The 20,349-nt window shown below is 36.9% G+C and overlaps 1 protein-coding gene across 3 annotated transcripts in view; it reads left to right on the top strand.

Moving 5' to 3' along the window:
- Positions 1-20,349, top strand: part of SESN1 (sestrin 1) — a 125,121-nt gene that overhangs the window by 90,091 nt on the left and 14,681 nt on the right. For 2 of the 3 annotated variants that reach the window (XM_032156213.2, XM_032156221.2), the window contains exons 2-10: positions 1,414-1,479; positions 2,245-2,445; positions 3,060-3,242; positions 4,949-5,191; positions 9,442-9,589; positions 11,149-11,261; positions 12,892-13,082; positions 14,814-14,958; positions 15,870-17,057. In XM_032156213.2, coding sequence (XP_032012104.1) covers positions 1,414-1,479; positions 2,245-2,445; positions 3,060-3,242; positions 4,949-5,191; positions 9,442-9,589; positions 11,149-11,261; positions 12,892-13,082; positions 14,814-14,958; positions 15,870-15,956 — 1,377 coding nt within the window. In that variant the 3' untranslated portion in view covers positions 15,957-17,057. Of the gene's footprint in view, positions 1-1,413; positions 1,480-2,244; positions 2,446-3,059; positions 3,243-4,948; positions 5,192-9,441; positions 9,590-11,148; positions 11,262-12,891; positions 13,083-14,813; positions 14,959-15,869; positions 17,058-20,349 lie in introns of those variants that run through there. The other variant, XM_058435456.1, reaches the window with a different exon arrangement.

Here is a 20,349-nt window from a genome sequence, read left to right as displayed (position 1 = left end):
GAATAACAGGAATGTCCTCTGGCATTCATTACAGGATGTTAAAATTGAGACACACGTGGCCAGACCAGTGAATTAAGTGCCTCCTCTAATGAAGGGTATAATGTTAAAGCATTACTATCTTCAGTATAAGGATGGACTAACCAGGGAGAAGTCACTAACCTCCAGTATAAGATTATTTTATTTAAATATTATTTTATGAATTCTGTTGGCAAATATAAACTACTTTGAATCTTGATGTCTCCTAACAAAGATTACCTTCACTTTTGTCCTTCCTGCTTAATTTTTAAAAGCCTATTCTGCTGTAAAGATTTTCATTTGCTGGGACCAGATTTCTTGGATTGCTGCCAGATGTCCTTCTCTCTGTGTACCCACCCCCACCCCATCCCCACTTTTTTTCTTTAAAAGGAAAATATCTGGTTTATATCATGATATAAAAGTATTTTAAAAGTAGTAAGGAGAGAGTAGAATTATATGAGTATTTAATTATATATACAATATATATGAGTGAAGGGGTTAATCTTTAATTGTATAAATTCTAAAAAATTTTTTAAATGACACTAGATAGGACATGGGCCTCAAAACGACAACAAAAAGTTGAAATATATTATTTTGGTTTTGTTTCTGTAAGCACACTATATGGGGAGGGTGAGGGAGGGAAAGGAAACCCTAACAGATTTTCAGTACTTGTTAACCATACTACACCATCACATAAGGTACAGGATTCTAGAGTCACTGTGTCAAATGTCAGAAAGCTATTTCTCCATTATTCGAGCTTCTCTAAAATATAATATGGGCAAGGTTGATGACATCCTGTAAATAAAAAAAACTTAATTTAAGGCAAACTTACAAACAAAATGAGTTTCTCTAAAATTATTTAACCACAGAGAAAACATGCCCTGTAGTGCTGTCTCTAGTGAATTTAGTTTTTATTTTTCATAAACTTACATTCTAACCATGAGGTGTTGTTTTAGATGTAATAATAATTACACTTTTTCTAGTTTAAGACACCTAGGTGGAAGTACTGCTTTTTCATTTTCTGACGATGCACAGGGATATTTGGGTTGGTTGAGTTTTAGATGTACAAACACACTGGTCTTATTTTGTATCACTGATGATCCACAGGGTTGGCTGCTATGTGCTGAACTTTCTGTTCTAGACTTTCTGCCAAGTACTTTATGCAAAACTCTGGTTTTAGTGAAACAGGTTTTATTGTTTTTAGTCAGAGTTGTATTATAAGCTGTTGTTAGCTATGCAGTGCTAACAGAAGAGTTGGTATGTATATACAGCCATGAAAACAAACCATCAAAACAAGCCTGTCTCTGTTCGACTGGTTGTTTTTCCCTCCCATTCCTTTAGCCTCAGTTCATTTTGTTTACTGCCAAAGGCCTGAGATGGTGTAATTTTCTTTTCTAGGAACTTGGCATTCGAATTCCTCGACCACTAGGACAGGGACCAAGCAGATTCATCCCAGAAAAGGAGGTAACGTTGTTTGTGAAAGTACATAGTGAACTGTATGCTTTTAAGGAAGAGCTTTCATGACCCACATCTTGGCATCTGAAGAACTGCTGGTCAACAACATGTTTTAGTCAGAGTTGGTTGCAGTTAATCATGCTTTGGCAGTGAATCTGTGGGAATAAAAAGCTGTTGTACTTGTGTTGATTTCTAGTATTTCATGATGTATTTTTAACACCCATATTTAATCAAGTAAAGCCAAGATTTGTTTTTGACCAGTGATATTCCATCTGCTTATAACCTGAGTTACTTAGTCTTGACCGTCTCCACAGGCTGATATCAGTGCTAGATTGGATCTTTAATTCTATATATGTATAAAAGCATCTATTCTTTATTTTCATAAGGACTGTATGCTATTAGTTAATTTTAGTTCTCCTTAAATTGAGTGAGAGTAGGCGGTTTTGTAAAGAAAGGCTTTAGTGTCTGTTTGCAAGCTCTGCAAATTTGATAATCTAAATCTGCTTCTTTATCTGGATTCTGGCCAACTCTGCAAGCAGCCTATCTAGATGGCCTTTAATGTTCAGCCTTTGTTGTTTATCCCCTACTATATAATATGTAACTGTTTATTCTTCTATATCTTTCAACCAGTTGAGTTTAAATTTGTAACCCCTCTTTCTTAAGCCAAATTTAATCTGCTTCTAAATGATATTTAGCGTGTAGCCCATGTATATTTTCTTCCCTTAACACCAATTTACAATTTCAGTAACCATGGTTTTTCTCTCATTTATACAGATCCTCCAAGTGGGGAGTGAAGACGCACAGATGCATGCTTTATTTGCAGATTCTTTTGCTGCTTTGGGCCGTTTGGATAACATTACATTAGTGATGGTTTTCCACCCACAATATTTAGAAAGTTTCTTAAAAACTCAACACTATCTACTGCAAATGGATGGGCCGTTACCCCTACATTATCGTCACTACATTGGAATAATGGTTTGTAAACATTCAGTGAAAAATTCTTTTTGCCTATTTTTATTAATCTCTTTAAGAGACAGTTAATGCTTTAAACACAGGGATAAATACTTAGATTATGATATATAATATGATTCCTGTTGCACAATCTCTGTTTTTCCTATTTTTAAATAAGTATGCTCTCAAGTATAACAAAAAGAAACAAGTATTTATACATTGCTGAGAACCATTATTCATTAAATAAGTAGAACACAAGTTCTGTTTCATTATTATAAATAGTTCACATTGACATAAGTGGTTCTTCCTGTTCAAGATGTAAATAATATTCCATTATTTTATGATTGGCACCTTAATTGAAGTTTCTTCTTAATCTGAAGTTCTGAAAGTATATAATGTCTAAAGTATAAAATGTCTAAAGTTCAAATACTTTCATCAGATATTTTGTTTGTTCTTGGAATATTTCTGAGGTTCTTACTGTATTTGAATTTTTAAAATGTTTATATAAAAACTGCATTTCTGTAGTTTATGGAAAATTTGAAAACATACTAATAAACTTAATTAGCTCTTTTGCATGTTGTAAAAAGGATATGTAGTTCAAGGTTTTAATATTTATAATTAATCTTTTTTGTTTGAAGGCTGCGGCAAGACATCAGTGCTCCTACTTAGTGAACCTGCATGTAAATGATTTTCTTCATGTTGGTGGGGACCCCAAGTGGCTCAATGGTTTAGAGAATGCTCCTCAAAAACTACAGAATTTAGGAGAACTTAACAAAGTGTTAGCCCATAGACCTTGGCTTATTACCAAAGAACACATTGAGGTAAGCAGTGGGGTAATATATCTTGGGAGTCATTTCAGACATTTTTAGAGCAGTTTTAGGATTAGAGAAAAATTGCACAGAAAGTACAGAGAGTTCCTATTTTCTACCCCCGAATCTCTTCCCACAGATGCACATTTTCTTCTGTTACAGCATTTCTGTGGTACATTTGCTGTAACTGATATATTACTAGTAACTCTGTAGTTCACATTAGGGTTCAGTCTTTGCATTGTATCATTCTACACGTTTTGACAAATGCCTAATGTCACGCATCCATTACAGTATCATATGGAATAGTTAGTGCCCTAAAAATGCCCTGGGTTCCACGTGTTCATCCCTTTCCCCTTTCCCTAAACCCCTGCAACCACTCATCTTTTTATTGTTTCTATATAGTTTTGCCTTTTCCAGAATGTCATACAGTTGGAATCATATAAAAGTATGTAGCTTTTCAGACTGGCTTCTTTCATCCAGCAACATCCATTTAAGGCTTCTTCATGCCTTTTCACGACTTGATAGTTCATTTCTTTTTATCACTGAATAATTCTCTATTGTATAGTTATGCCATAGTTTGTTTATCCATTCACCTATTGAAGGACATCTTGGTTACTGCCAGTTTGGGGCAATTACGGATAAAGCTGCTGTAAACATTCATGTATAGGTTTTTGTTTTTTGTTTTTTGTCGACAAAAGCTTTCACCTCATTTGGATAAATAATTAGGTGTGCGATTTGTGGATAATATGGTAAGCCTACGTTTACCTTCGTAAGAAACTGTAAAACTCTTCCAAAGGGCGGTATCAGTTTGCATTCCCACCAGCAATGAAGCAGCATTCCTGTTGCCCCACATCTTGGCCAGCATTGGTGTCAGTGTTTTGGATTTCAGCCATTCTGATAAGTGTGAAGTGGCATCTCATTGTTATGCATCTTTATGTTATGTTTTAAATGCCATGTTAAGCTAGTTCTGGTTCTATTTATTAATAGAGGTAATAGAGTAAAAGTAGATTGATGTTTTCTAAAATTGTTTACCATGCACTATAAATTCTTAGAGATGCATCTTTTGGTCTTGTCTATTTCATAGAATAGATACTATTAGATAATTAAAGATATTATCAAGAAGATATAAGATTTGAATATATTAATACAATGCCTGTTATATATTGTCAAGTAAGGAAAAATTATACAAGATTACAAAATAGATAATGAAGCAGAAGTGACACAGAATTGAATAGAAGAATTATAGATTTTATGTATAACTTTTTGATGATTTAGGAATATTTAATCAAGTTGTTCAAGCCACTATCTTAAAAATTCCTTGAGGAGGCCTTATAATAAAGCACAGGCATTTCACACAGCAGCTTCTACTTTTAAACACAAATTTATTACATTTGCTTTGAGATTTTGAACTAACAACACAGTAATTCATTCATAATCCAGCATCTGAAATACAGCAACCACTTTTAAGCAAAATGCATTCTCTTACATTTTAAGTCAGTATTTCAGAAAATCAAAATAATAGTGAATGTCTTAACAGATTATGTTAAGTCCTATTTGTGAATGCATATTCATAAAAATTAGCAAATTCTGGGTTCTACATGTTTCAAATAACTTTATGCTAGGCTGACTCATGTTTTCAATAAATTAAATACTAAATGAACTGTATACTTTTACCACACCCCAGTACAAAAATATATTCTTTTCTTTTTCCCCCTAAGGGACTTTTAAAAGCTGAAGAGCACAGCTGGTCCCTTGCGGAATTGGTACATGCAGTAGTTTTACTCACACACTATCATTCTCTTGCCTCATTCACATTTGGCTGTGGAATCAGTCCAGAAATTCATTGTGATGGTGGCCACACATTCAGACCTCCTTCTGTTAGCCACTACTGCATCTGTGACATTACAAATGGCAATCACAGTGTGGATGAGATGCCGGTCAACTCAGCAGAAAATGTTTCTGTAAGTATTATTTGTCATGAGATTGTCATAAAACTAATCACAATAATTGCTGTTATATTATTTCTTCAGTTGGCTTCTTAGAAAAACCCACCCTGTTAAGACTGTGGAGATATCGGGCCCCTATATCTATTCATTCAGTAGGGTTTTATTGACTGCCTCACATGCTCATCACTAGTCTAGGTGATATACAACATTTTACAAAAGTGATGTACAAAACTGTTAAGACCCTCTAGGAGTTTACACTTAGATAATTTTAGGATCAGGAGCCAACAGCATGTGTCCTGTCAGGACCAAATAATATTGATTGGCTACTACAGTGACATGAGGGAAGGCTGAAAATAGTGTGGCCTGGTAGTGGAGACTTTTTGTGCCAGTCACATTCTTCTCTTTTGCACAAAATAGTCTGGCTTCTTAATTTTTTTTTTTTTTTTTTTTTTTTTTTTGAGACGGAGTCTCGCTCTGTCGCCCAGGCTGGAGTGCAGTGGCGCAATCTCGGCTCACTGCAAGCTCCGCCTCCCGGGTTCACGCCATTCTCCTGCCTCAGCCTCTCCAAGTAGCTGGGACTACAGGCGCCCGCCACCACGCCCGGCTAATTTTTTTTTTTTGTATTTTTAGTAGAGACGGGGTTTCACTGAGACGGGGTTTCACTGTGGTCTCGATCTCCTGACCTCGTGATCCGCCCGCCTCGGCCTCCCAAAGTGCTGGGATTACAAGCGTGAGCCACCGCGCCCGGCCGGCTTCTTAATTTTTTATCTTTCAGAAGATTTAATCAACTTTGATCTAGAAATTTCTCTCTTCAAAATTTTTCATGTTTAACTTTGCACCAATATAGAAGGTGATATCAGGTGAATGTAAATGTGTTAAAATGCTTTCACCTCTATTCCTTCTCTTCCTGGCTTTTATATATTCTCAGTTTTGTTACTACTTTGAAACAGAGCAAGTTCAGTTTTTTATAAGCAAATTTTAATTCCTATATATGATGAATCAAAATCTCCTCCTACATTCTTTTGTTGTAGCGAAAAAGCAAGGTTTATTTTATGCTTCAAAAATAAATTTTAGAAGCAGTACCACAGCCATCTGAATGCTTTACATGCATTTTCTGAGTTATATTATCCCTTTGAAATAGATTTGACAGGTTGAATTGCCTTTAATTTATATATTTGACTTCGGTCAAGTTACTGAATCTCAGTTCTTTCATATCTAAATAAAAGTAAAACACAAAGTTATTGTGAGGTTTAAATGAAATGTCTTGAAAGAAGTAAAAGGCCAAGTATAGCACTTAGCATTTGTCAGGTGCTAAATAAGAGGTAGCATTTACATATGGTGAAATTAGCACAAGAAAGAATAATTTTCCCAAGGTTGATCATAGGACTGCCAAAGACCATCAGTTTCACCCTCCTTTGAGCTGCCTAGATTCATGTTATAGGCCTGCATATGGCCACTGATTATTTTTCAAAGCTTGGCAGTCAGAAGAGGATCCAAGAGAGAGTATTCAGTTGCTAGAATGCTAGGAGATGGATTCTTGTCCTTGCTACCAATAATTTAGTACAAAGCTAAAGAAAAAAGTATTTGATTGTTTCTAGTTCTCCTTCTATTAAAAGAATGAATAGTGAAAGAAGATAATTTTTATTTCTCTAATAGATAAGCTTCGTATTCCCAGGTAAGTTGGATACTTTTAGAAGGTTTATGGCCCACATTGATGACACTTTGACAGTGAGCTGATATGGCTTGTTCTTTAGGTACATATCCAGTATCTGACTCAGCTCTTCAGATACAAATGGTAACAAACAAACAAGAATTTTCCCTCCCTCCCAACCCTGGAAACTACTTACTCATTTTTTTACTGTCTCCATAGTTTTGCCTTTTCCAGAATGTTATATAGTTGGAATCATACAGTACGTAGCCTTTTCAGATTGGCTTCTTTCACTTAGTAATATGCATTTAAATTTCTTCCATGTCTGTTCATGGCTTGATACCTAATTTCTTTTTAGCACTGAATAATTTTTCATTTTCTGGATGTACCAACATTTCTTTATTCCAGTAGCTACTGAAGGACACATTGGTTGCTTCTAAGTATTGGTGTATTATTCTGTTCTCATGCTGCTAATAAAGACATACCCAAGACTGGGTAATTTATAAAGGGGAAAAAAAAGAGTTTTCTTACACAGTTTTAACATTTTAATATTAAAATGAAATGCTGTATTTTTTTTTTAATCCTAACAACTTTGGCAGATCAGTGAAGGAACACTTCACTGATATTTCAATATAATTTATCAAGAATTATCTTTCCTAAGAATACTTAAAATTTGGGCTCTTTAAGAGGAGAACAGGTAAACAAAATAAATTAGTGAGAGATAATGTGAGTTGACAGAGACCTTTTTTAAACTTTGAGTCATCCTATCATGAAACCTAATCCTTTTCAGCTCATTTTTTATTTGGTTACTGACTCCATGTCAGGAATAACTATGGGGAAAATGCATGCATGCACCAGAAGAATCTTTAGTATCGTCATAGAAACACTTGCCATCATGAAACTCTTAGAGAAAGGGCTTAATACTGGGCATTTCAGTATAACTGTTTGGATCAAAAGAAAATGTAAAGCACAAGTGATATAGATTGTCTCTTAATATAGAATTATCCTGACAATCATTCTCCAGCAAGTATTTCTTGAATATCTACTATGTACCAGGTACTATGCTAGGCTTGGGATATGTACAAGTAAATCAAACAGATTTCCTACCTATATGAAGGTTTGGTCTGGGAAGGAAGCCTGCATTAAATCAATATCATGCAAATAACAATTATAAATTGTGATCAATCCTCTGAAGGAAAGAGGAGAGGGTTGTGTTAGAATAATTGGAGCTTGTGGGGTAAATGACGGTGTTTAGAAGGATGTAAGCTACTACCTGAAGGATCAATGGGTGGAAGCCAGGAAGAATGGAAGATAGAGGTCTTAAAAACATTCCTGGCAAAATAAATTTATAAAGGGGGAAACATTAATTTTGTATGTATACATTGAGATTTGAGATTAAGACTTTTTTCTCTCTTTTTGAGACAAAGTCTCTCTCTGTTGTCCAGGCTGGAATATAGTGGCACAATCACAGCTCACTGCAGCCTTGAACTCCTCCTGGGCTCAAGCAATTCTCCTGCCTTGGTCTCCCAAAATGCTGGGATTACAGGCATGAGCCACTAGCCCAACCCAGACTTCTTAATATATTCATTTTATAAGAAAGATATAAATTGCATAGATTTGATCTAGCTTGTGTAGCAAGAATGCAGCAGGGTATAGAAGTATAACCGGTTTTACTAGTACAAAACCACTTGGCCAGTCCTTTGTCAGACCCATTACTCTATGTGTGACACTGCTGTAGTCATCCCAGCAAGTGACAGCTGCCAGATCCATTTGCAGAGGTCAGGTGGCCAACTCCAGCCATGTAAAGACATCTTTCCCAACTCCAGCCATGTAAAGACATCTTTCACGTTTAATTGGTAAATTGTAGAAATAGAGCTAATTATTAAAGATGATAGACACATTAACAATATGTATGCCCAGTGTACACAGTTGATGCAAAATCACTTATACTTTGTGTATCTTATTTATTTAAAGATTAAGCAAGTAGAAGTTATCTTATGCAGTTCTGTTTTAAATTGACAAGTAGTTTAAAACAGTATAAATAGTAATGACATTATTGCTAATTTTATAAGGTAAAAGCATTAGAATGTGTTCTTAAAATCATTTTTTCCTTATATTTTAAAATCTGCATGTCTGTATTCCTAATAGGCCAAAATAGTTTTTTATTCATTCATGTACATTAAAATTATAAGAATATTTTCTCAATATTCTACTAAGATATAAATTCTGGCCAGGTACAGTGGCTTACGCCTGTAATCCCAGCACTTTGGAAGGCCGAGGCAGGCAGATCACAAGGTCAGGAGATCGAGACCATCCTGGCTAACAGGGTGAAACCCCATCTCTACTAAAAAACACAAAAAATTAGCCAGGCATGGTGGCGGGCACCTGTAGTCCCAGCTACTCGGGAGGCTGAGGCAAGAGAATGGCATGAACCCGGGAGGCAGAGCTTGCAGTGAGCCGAGATCATGCCACTGCACTCCAGCCTGGGCAACACAGCAAGACTCTGTCTCAAAAAAAAAAAAAAAAAAGATATAAATTCTTATGAGACAGACTTAAAAGATAATTCATACATATTCTATGTCTGCCACATGTAACATTAATTGTATTTTTTCTTCAGGTAAGTGATTCTTTCTTTGAGGTTGAAGCCCTCATGGAAAAGATGAGGCAGTTACAGGAATGTCGAGATGAAGAAGAGGCAAGTCAGGAAGAGATGGCTTCACGTTTTGAAATAGAAAAAAGAGAGAGTATGTTTGTCTTCTCTTCAGGTAAGAACAACCATTATATAGTCAATATAATTATTGCAAACTCAACTTTTTATTTAGAGAATTTAAATAACTTTTAAAGCATCAATCTAAATATGTCCTTCCTTTTAGAGAGACTGTTGCATAGGTATTCTTATTTACAAATAATTTTTAAAGCAAGCAACTAAGAAAAGCTCATAAGTGAAAACAGCCTAGACTAAGGGGGAGGACATTTAATTTGGATTCTGGCACTAAAATTACTTCTAATAAGCTTTGTGAACTTGGCTAAGTCACTTAACATATGAGTGCCCTCTTTTTTCTCTTTTTTTTTTTTTTTTTTTTTTTAAGAAACAGGGTCTTGCTTTGTTGCCAGGCTGGAGTGCAGTGGCGTGATTGTAGTTCACTGTAACCTCAGACTCCTAGGCTCAAGTGATCATCCTGCCTCAGCTTCCTGAGTAGCTAGGACTACAGACACATGCCACCACACCTAGTTAATTTTTAAATTTTTTTTTAAGAGATGGAGTCTTGCTACATTGCCCACGCTTCTCTTCTTTAATATGAGGAAATAGTCCCAAGACTGCTTCCAGCGTTAAAATTTTGTGATTTTTTTGGGCACAGCAGTTTGTACCTGTAGTACCGGCTACTCAAGAAGCTGAGGTGGGAGGATCACCTTGAAGCCAGGCATTCCAGACTGGTTTGGGCAACATAGCAAGACTCCCATCTCTAAAAAAACAACAAAAATTATATGATTTGTGAAAAGGAGATATGTATTAAATTACCAACAACCTAAATCCTCTATGTTTAACCTTTATCTATATGTAGGCTACAGGAGATAATATATAAACCAGGTAATTTAAAGGAGAAAAAGTTTATAAAGTGTCTCCAGATGTATTTTGACAATATAATAGAGTGGGAGAAAGAGCACCGAGTTTCTTAATAGCAAAGAAACAATCAAATTTGTTCAAATGGAGGTTGGATGTTCACTTTTTTTCTTCCAGGAAAAATTTTTGTTTCCATGCCTAAAGATGTAGAGTTGTCATCTAATGCTACACTTAAATGAAACTATAATCTCATCAACTCCTAAACATGATGATAGTCCAGAAAGTCTTAGGCACAGTGCAGGCAGCACTGTAAAAGTGTTAACCCATGGGATTTCTTTCTTTGATCATGTTACATATTATATGTCATTAATATTCAACAAAAGTAATCTAAGTGCTAAATTTTGGAGCATAGCTGATTTTTATAGTTATCTTAAAAATTAGCCAAAAGTATGTTCATACTTTGAATAAGTTGAACCTAATACATATAAATTGGAATGGGAGGAGAGAGAAAGGGTCTATGAAAGAGGCAATAAAAGGCATAGAGAATTCAACTATGAGTTTTCATTTTATAACAGAGAATCTCCTTTTACTACATTCTATTTATTAGCAAGTAAACTACTTTGTATAATTGTAAGACTACTTTGGTTGATATTGGTTATTCCGTATCAGAGAAAGGGTTATGCCATTTTTACTTGCTTTGGGTAAAATCAATTTTAACTAGCATCCTATTTTTAAAAACCTTTCAATGGCCTTTTTTCCCAGATGATGAAGAAGTTACACCAGCAAGAGATGTATCTCGTCATTTTGAGGATACTAGTTATGGCTATAAAGATTTCTCTAGACATGGGATGCATGTTCCAACATTTCGTGTCCAGGTAAAATTGCAACTTGTATGCACATGATTGACTAGAAATTTGAGAACCGTAAGATTTTGTTTCTTTGCTCAAGAAACTTAAGGGGCCTGGCACAATGGCTCCCGCCTGTGATCGCAGCACCTTGGGAGGCTGAGGCAGGTGGATTGCCTAAGCTGAGGCGTTCCACGACCAGCCTGGCCAACAAGGGGAAACCCTGTCTCCACAAAAAAAATAAAAATAAAAAATAAAATAAAATTAGCTAGGTGTGGTGGCATGTACCTGTGGTCCCATCTACCTAGGAGGCTGAGGTGGGAAAATCACATGAGCCTGGAAGGTCGAGGCTGCAGTGAGCTGTGATGGAGCCACTGCACTCCAGCCTGGGTGACAGAGTGGGATCCTGTCTCAAAAAATAAAAATAAACTAAGGGGCAAAATTTAGGCACAAGGAAGAGTTATAGAATAATTATACAATAGATTAGAAATTGAAGACATCATGTGGGCTGGAAATTTTTTATGGAGGGACATTAGGATTTGAAGAATTTGGATGGTAAAAAGGGTATTGTAAGTAGAGGAGACTAGACAATAATTAAGCTTAGGTTGAGGGATAGAGTGAAGGAAGGAATTATAAAGAGATTGGCTGGCTGCTGAGAGCTTCAAGCTAAAGATTCCTACTTCTGATTAGTGGTGTATGTTTAAAATTGGTTAGGTGTGCCTTAAATGCCAAAGCAGTTTACATTAGATTATGTGGGGTTTGTAGGCTTTCACCAGTGTGATGGTATACTATCAAAGAGGTGTTTTTAGGAAAGCAACAAAGAAGTAGGGGCTTATTAAGTTTTGTTTCAGGTTGAAAGAAAGGAGGCAAGGAGATTTAATATAGGAAAACTAATTAGGAGACTCAGTTAATAGGGCTAAAAGGCAGAAGTGCGGGTAGGAGAAGGAATGGGTGATAGATGTGTTGAATTAAAAATTCACAAAATTTGGCCAGATCTGGTGGCTCCCACGTGTAATCCCAGCACTTTGAGAGACCAAGATGGGAAAATCACTGAGGCCAAGCATTCAAGACTAGCATGGGCAGCAAAACAAGACCCTATCTCTACAATAATTTTTAAAAGTAGCCAAGCAAGGTGGCCTGTGCCTGTAGTTCCAGTTACTCAGGAGGCTGAGGCCAGGAGGATCGCTTGAGCCCAGGAGTTGGAGGCTGCAATGAGCTGTGATCATACCATTGCACTCTAGCCTGGACAACAGAGTAAAACCTTGTCTCTTAAAACACACACACACTCATAATTTGAAGACCATTTGAATGGCTGCAGCAGTGGAAAAGGAGAGGGGACTCCCAAGCTGGTGACATCTGGGGGCTGAGTGGAGAGAGAGTGAAAGAGATAAAGGCCGATGTGTAAGGGGAAGAGACTATTAGTTTTATTTTTTCTGAGACTATTAGTTTTTAAACTCACTGAGTTATAAAACACAACCTTTTGCATGTTGCAGTATGGGAATTGAAAAAAGATTGGAGTGCAAATGAAGCTGGGAGTTAGGGATGAAAGCCAGTTGGATTGTCAGCCAAATGACAATGATTTTTACCATACTACAGAGCTGTAGATATAGAACTGTACTTGACCACATTTATTCACATTTGTTCTATTCCCTGTATTTAGGACTATTGCTGGGAAGATCATGGTTATTCTTTGGTAAATCGCCTTTATCCAGATGTGGGACAGTTGATTGATGAAAAATTTCACATTGCTTACAATCTTACTTATAATACAATGGCAATGCACAAAGATGTTGATACCTCAATGCTTAGACGGGCAATTTGGAACTATATTCACTGCATGTTTGGAATAAGGTTAGTCTTCTTTCTGTGTTTATAAAGAGATGTTTTCCTCTGGACCAAATTATTCAAGTGCTTGGAGCGCACATACACATAATCAAAACCCATCCCCTCCCCAATAACTTATTTTTATGCTATTTATGTTTCAAAGAACCACTTTACTGCAGCTTATTTTTTTTCCTCTTTCCTAGCTAGGCAGGAGGGAGAATTAGGGACCTTGACAGGAATTGAATGACAGCTGCCTCCAGGAAAGGGAGGACAAGCAAGCTGGTCCTAGAACAAAGTTTGTCACTGAACTCAACCTTTAGTATCTTTTCTCTTCATATAATCTATCTCCTGATACATTTATGTTTCTACCTCCTTGGAAATCAGTACCCTTATGTTGCCCCTCTGGCTGTTCTTAGGCTCCCTCCGAGGAGTACTTGCTCTCATAATACCTAATCAAAATGCAAAACTTTCATGTCCTTGCTGTTAGGTTTTCAGCCATGTTACTATGTTATATTGAAAATGCAGTCATTGTATACCACCTTCTCACACGTGCACACAAACTCTGAGCTACAGTGCTTACTAGCTAACTATTTTTGCTGTAAAATCAGGCTTTCTATTCATTTTATGAGACTCTGGTCAAAACCTACAAACCCTATTTAATCTACTCTAAACGGATCTGGCATTCGAAGTACATCTGACCAACTTTAAACTAATTTCCCACTAATCAGTAGCCAGACTATTGACTTTAGCCTCCTGAATGGTTGTAGAACCAGCTTTGCAAGACCTTTCTCCCCTTTCCACTGAAAACTCAATAGGAGACTTCAGTGCCTATGTGATTGGAAATCCATTACCCAGTGGAGCAACGCAGACAACTGGTGCATGCAGCCATCTTGGCTTAAAGCAGGATAGGCTCTCCTAAGTATAGACCATCCTTCTCCTTGCAGCCCCTGCCTTTTTTCTCATTTGACCCCAGAAACTCCTGGAAACATGAGTAAAGTAATTCTTTTTATTTATACAAATAAATTTCTCTATATAGAGAGATATCTATACATATAAAGTACTAGTATCAATAACAAATGTAATTAATTTGTTTCTTAATTTTGATAATACCCAAAATCTGTTTTCAGAATTTGTTCAGCCAGGCGCGGTGGCTCACGCCCATAATCCCAGCACTTTGGGAAGCCAAGGCGGGCGGATCGCTTGAGGTCAGGAGTTTTAGATGAGCCTGGCCAATATGGTGATACCCTGTCTCTACTAAAAATACAAAAATTGGCTGGGTAAAAATACAAAAATTGGTGGCACACACCTGTAATCCTAGCTTCTCGGGAGGCTGAGGCGAGAGAATCGCTTGACCCAGGAAGCAGAGGTTGCAGTAAGCCAAGACAGCACCACTGCACTCCAACCTGGGCGACGGGGCAAGACTCCGTCTCAATAATAGTTTGTTCTGCAGTGTGGTTGCATGTTCATGATTGCAGATATACACTATTGCTTGGTACCCAGTGCTATGTTAATATTGTCAGCTTTCAGGAATGATATACTTGGATAGTAGAAAAAATGTTATGTTACTCTCCCTAAGTACCCTGTTTCTTATCCCTTTATACTCACTCATCTACCTGCAGTTGTAAAGCTCTATCATTTTGGGGGACAGCTGCCTACACAAAGAGAAAAAATACAGCATTAACTATTGATGTGTATCCTTTTGTAAGATGAAAACAGGTTATACACTGAAAATATCATAATTCTCATGTCTTTCAACAGATATGATGATTATGACTATGGTGAAATTAACCAGCTATTGGATCGTAGCTTTAAAGTTTATATCAAAACTGTTGTTTGCACTCCTGAAAAGGTTACCAAAAGAATGTATGATAGCTTCTGGAGGCAGTTCAAGCACTCTGAGAAGGTATGTGCCTATTGTGGCTTGTTTACTCTGTAACTTAGCAATGATTCGTAGTCTCCTTCACCTAACCTAATGGTGCTGAAACCCTTTCCGTCACCCCTACCAACCCAAAGAAAAACATTCCAGGACAGCTGTCTCAGGTACCCCTTCAGAAGGGAACCTCATTATGATGATAGAGTAAAAGAATAAAGACAGGGAGCACAGGTGGGCTGGCCTGTCTTCAGAAGTGCTGGCATGGCTGTCAGCACATAGAAGAAAGACTGTTTTATAAAAGCTGTGTATATGTAGAAGTGTCTGTTCTCTTTGAAACATCTTTATAGAAATTACTGAATAATGATTTGGCAGGGGAAGTTGGTATTCTGATAAAACAGTGTCTAGATTTTCTGACATGTAACAGACCTCCAAGAAATATGATAAAATACAAATGAAAGCTCAATCTATCCAAAAAGAATATTAGGCTGGGTACGGTTGCTCACACCTGTAATCCCAGCACTTTGGGAGGCCAAGGCAGGCGGATCACTTCAGGTCAGGAGTTCAAGACCAGCCTGTCCAACATGGTGATACTAAAAATACCAAAAAATTTGTTGGGCATGATGGTATGTGCCTGTAGTCCCAGCTACATGGGAGGCTGAGGCATGAGAATCACTTGAACCCAGGAGGTGGAGATGCAGTGAGCCGAGATCATGCCACTGCACTTGAGCCTGGGAAAGAGTGAAACTGTGTATCAAAAAAAAAAAAAAAAAAAAAGATAGCTGTTGTTTTGAGAAATTGATAGTCTGTTCAACAAACCCAAGGCTAAGTTATTCTGTACTACATAGGAAGTGTACTTATTTTATGTGTTCATTAGATTCACTGAAAAACTGATTGTGAATGCTTGTAACCCTTCCTTATATGATGCTGTATTTTATATTCAGGTTCATGTTAATCTGCTTCTTATAGAAGCTAGGATGCAAGCAGAACTCCTTTATGCTCTGAGAGCCATTACCCGCTATATGACCTGATGCCTTTCCTTCATTAAAGATGATTCTGGAATGATCAGCAGATATAGTCTACAAGGGGGAAGGTACTAAGCCCCAGGACCAATGGTAGACAAAATAATTCAGAAATCCATTGTGCCATGATTCCTTTAGTTTCTGCTATTTTTCTGTGGAAAACCACTGCTGGCACAAGCAGTGACTGTTTGGCAGCTTCAAGTTTAGAGCTGTGAAGACAGGCTGCCATTCACAGTATTTTGCTTTTTGACAGTACAAGATGCTGTGTAACTCTTTTAATACAGCAAATAGTAACTCTCCAAATCCTGTTGCTTTTATGTTAAATAAGATAACAAGAATTGGAGCATGCAAAGAATGGGACTTGGATAATGACTTAAGCTTTATATGTAAAGAATTTTAGAAGATCTTGGTGCTGCTATTCCTGCTGCAGGAATGAATAGATGGCTGTTTCAGTTAAGCTATTAGTAATAAAAGTGAACATTGCTACTATCTGAGCCTACATACAGAACTTGTGTGATTTCAAATTAAACTTGCATTATGTGTTAATTTTCTTGCATCTAAAAAAGCATAGAATTCCTACTCACACAGCTCAGCAACAACCATTTTGATGGTAACAGTTAATTTCTTTCATTAGTTTTTTAAATTCAGGGTTCTGGATATTAAATTACAATGGCATTCTTAAAGATTTTCCTCAAAAACAATCCTAAATGAAAGTGTGTAAATTATAAGAAGCTGGCAATCTTTTGATATGCTGTTTCACAGGATCCTGACACTGGAGGGCAGCTGTCTTGTGCAGTAGTTGTGTTTCCAGCACCAAAGTTGTGGGACATGTTGCTGTAGACTGCTGCGCAGTCCTGGGTGCATTCTGTCTCTCTGCCTCTGCCTGCCTCCTGATCCCCACTTTAAAGGTTGTGCAGCTCCTTAAATAATAAAGCTGGAAAATATTTTTAGTCGGGTTATCAAATTTGATTTACAAAAACGCTAACTTTGTTTGAAATGCAAACAGGTTTGAAAATATGTATTAAGTACTTTGTATTCTGGAAGCGTGAATTGCTTTTGAAGTCTGTCAGTATTACTGGTATTTTTCAATAAAGAAGAATTTTTCTCCAATTTTATTTGCTGTCTCAATCTCTTAAAAAGTCATGACTTCACTATTAGTAATAATTTTGAGTTTCTATCTACTTTCATAAGCCAAGTACATTCACACTTAAATGGCAAAACACTTGAAGCCATTTTGAAACATACAAAGAGGAGTGGACTTTCTTTAGAATCTTATCTAAGACCATTTTTATCTTGGAAATGACTGGTATGGCCCTATGCCTGCTCTCTTTTGAACTGTTTTAGAGTTCCAATAGAATTTTAAGAATTACTACAAAGAAGGATTCATTAGGGAGAGACTACAGAACAAAAAATGACACTCATCAGACAAGTAGAAATAGCTCTAAGTTTAACTGAAGCTGTTGTGATAACTCTGTTACTCCTCAAAACATTTAGTGAGCTCAATCTAGTGCCTGCCTACAAATGTACGGGGTAGTGTGGAAGTGGGGGTTGGGAAGGATCAATTTTGAACAGAGGTGGTACCTGTCCTCAAGGATATTTACTCTCATGAGAAGACAAGACTATAACCTTAGCTAGAAATAGAGTATTATTATCTTCAATATGTTTTATATTTAAAGAAACTTATAAGTGCATTACTCACTGAATATGCATCATGCCTTTGTCCTCTTCTGCCTGCTGCTGAGTTCTCTCACCAGAGCAATACAATTGAACCCAAGAAGATAGTTAAAATTTTACTTATCCCATTTCTGCTCTTTGTTCCTCCTCTTGAAAATACAAAATTTCTAGTAGAGATTCTAATCAGCAGTAGAGTGATCACAAAACAAGATCAACTAGAATGCATTTAGTCCACTGGAACTTATAATCACTTAGAAATTGAAATCAAAATTTTAATGAGTTAAAAAATATGTTTATACCTAAAGTAATAAAAGTGCATGTGATACAAAGTTAATGTTTCAATGCCTCCCATTTAGCAGGTGCTTCCTGTTGGAGTGTTTTCTCAAAACTAAACACACAGGATTTCTAATGTTACTATATAATCTTTGAAACCAGTAGTTTCCAAAATAATTAGGGAAGGTACATTACACTGGGGATATCAAAACCTTCCCCAACCAGAGGAAAATTTTTTTCTAAAATAATCATGAGAAGATTTCTGGTTGAGGTTCCCAGGATTCAAGAGTTAAAATTTGAGTTTTTTGGCCATATTTGGGAAAATTTTTTTATTAGTCCAAACAATGATCTCTAAGAATGAGACTGATTTTGATACCACCAGGAGATAAGTAGATAAGTAAAACTTGTTGGATAAGCATTTTTTAATCAATATACTCTGAAATTTTATTAGCATATTCATATATGTGAATATCATATATGAATCAGAAATTTTATTAGCATATTTGTATATGTGAATATCATACGAATCAGAAATTTTATTAGCATATTTGTATATGTGAATATCATATATGAATCATCATACTAGTTTTTTGCTAACACTGGTAGATAGGAGTAATGTCAGCAAGATGATGGACTTGGGAACTCCATGTCCTCATTCTTCCAGAGGTGCTGAGTTAACAATATGTGGGCCAGAATACCTTTGTGAGAACTCTAGAAACCAACTGGGAAACTGCAGCACTTGAGCAAATGCAAAGCCAGGAAAAGGCTGCACCAAAAGGCTAGGAAAGTTTGTGGATTTTGCTCACCCTAGCTCTTCCCCAGCTGAGGATGGTGTGATCAAGAGGAAGCATAAAATCAGCAAAGTTGCAGGATACAAAGTCAGCACACAAAGATCAGTTGTATTTCTATACACTAACAATGAATGATCCAGAAAAACAATTCCATTTACAATAGGATCAAAAAGAATAAAATACTTAGGAATAAACCTAACCAAGGAGATATGTGATGGCTGAATGTTTGTGTCTCCCCCCACATTTGTATGTTGATGTATGTTGTATGTTGAAATGTAATCTTCAATGTGGTGGTATTAAAAAGTAAGCCTTTGGGAGGTGATAAGGTCAAGAGGGCTCTGCTCTCATGAATGGGATTAGTGTCCTTTAATAGAGGTCTGGGGAGCTCCCCTTCTACCATGTAAGGACACAGCTAGAGTGTGCCATCTGTGAGGAAGAAAACACTAGGCACCAAATCCTTGATATTGGACTTCCCAGCCTCCAAAACTGTGAGCAATAAATTTCTGTTATCTATAAATTACCCAGTCTATGGTATTTTGTTACAGCAGCCTGAACAGACTAAGACAAAAGACTTATACATTGAAAACTGTAAAGCAGCAGTCCCCAACCTTTTTGGCACTAGGGACTGGTTTCATGGAAGACAGTTTTTCCACGGACTCAGGGTGGACGGTGCAGTGGGGGATGGTTTCAGGATAAAACTGTTCCACCTCAGATCATCAGGTATTAGATTCTTATAAGGAGTGCACAAGTTCCACCTGAGATCATCAGGTATTAGATGCTTATAAGGAGTGCACAACCCACATCCCTCACATGCACAGTTCACAGTAGGGTCAAGCTCCTATGAAAATCCAATGCTGCAGCTGATCAGACAGGAGGTAGAGCTCAGGCAGTAATGCTTGCTTGCCCACAACTCACCTCCTGCTGTGCAGCCAGTTCCTAACAGGCCACAGACCAGTACTGGCCCATGGCCCATGGCCCATGGGTTGGGGACCCCTGCTATAAAGCATTACTAAGAAATTAAAGACACAAATAAATAGAAAGACATCTCATGGTCACACAGAGTGACCTGCAGATTCAATGCAATCTCTATCAAAATCCCAATGGCATTTTTCACAGAAGTAGAGAATTCCATGCCAAAATTCATCTAGACTCTTCAATGGACCCTGAATAGCCAAAACAATCTTGAAAAAGAACAAAGTTGGAGGTCTCACACTCCCTGATTTCAAAACATACTGCAAAGCAACAGTAATCAAAATAATGTGGAACTGGCACAAAGTCAAACATACAGGCCAATGGAATAGGGTCCAGAAATAAATTCTCACATATATAGCCAAATGATCTTTAGCAAAGGTACCAAGACCACTCAATAGGGACAGGACAGTCTCTTTAACAAATGGTGCTAAGAAAACTAGATATGCACATGCAAAAGAATGAAGTTGGACCCTTATATATTAAAAAACTCAAAGACCTAAATGTAAGACTGACAACTGTAAAACTAGATGAAAACGGGGAAAGTTTCACAACATTGGATTTGGCAATGATTTCTTAGATATGACACACAAAGTATGGGCAACAAAAGAAAAAAAGACCATTGGAATTACATCAGACTTAAAAATGTCTGTGCATCAAAGGACATAATCAACAGAGTGAAAAGGCAACCTATG

The sequence above is a fragment of the Hylobates moloch genome, unplaced genomic scaffold (assembly GCF_009828535.3).
Source record: "Hylobates moloch isolate HMO894 unplaced genomic scaffold, HMol_V3 SCAFFOLD_2, whole genome shotgun sequence".
NCBI lineage: Eukaryota > Metazoa > Chordata > Mammalia > Primates > Hylobatidae > Hylobates > Hylobates moloch.
This window is presented reverse-complemented; position numbering and strand designations above follow the sequence as displayed.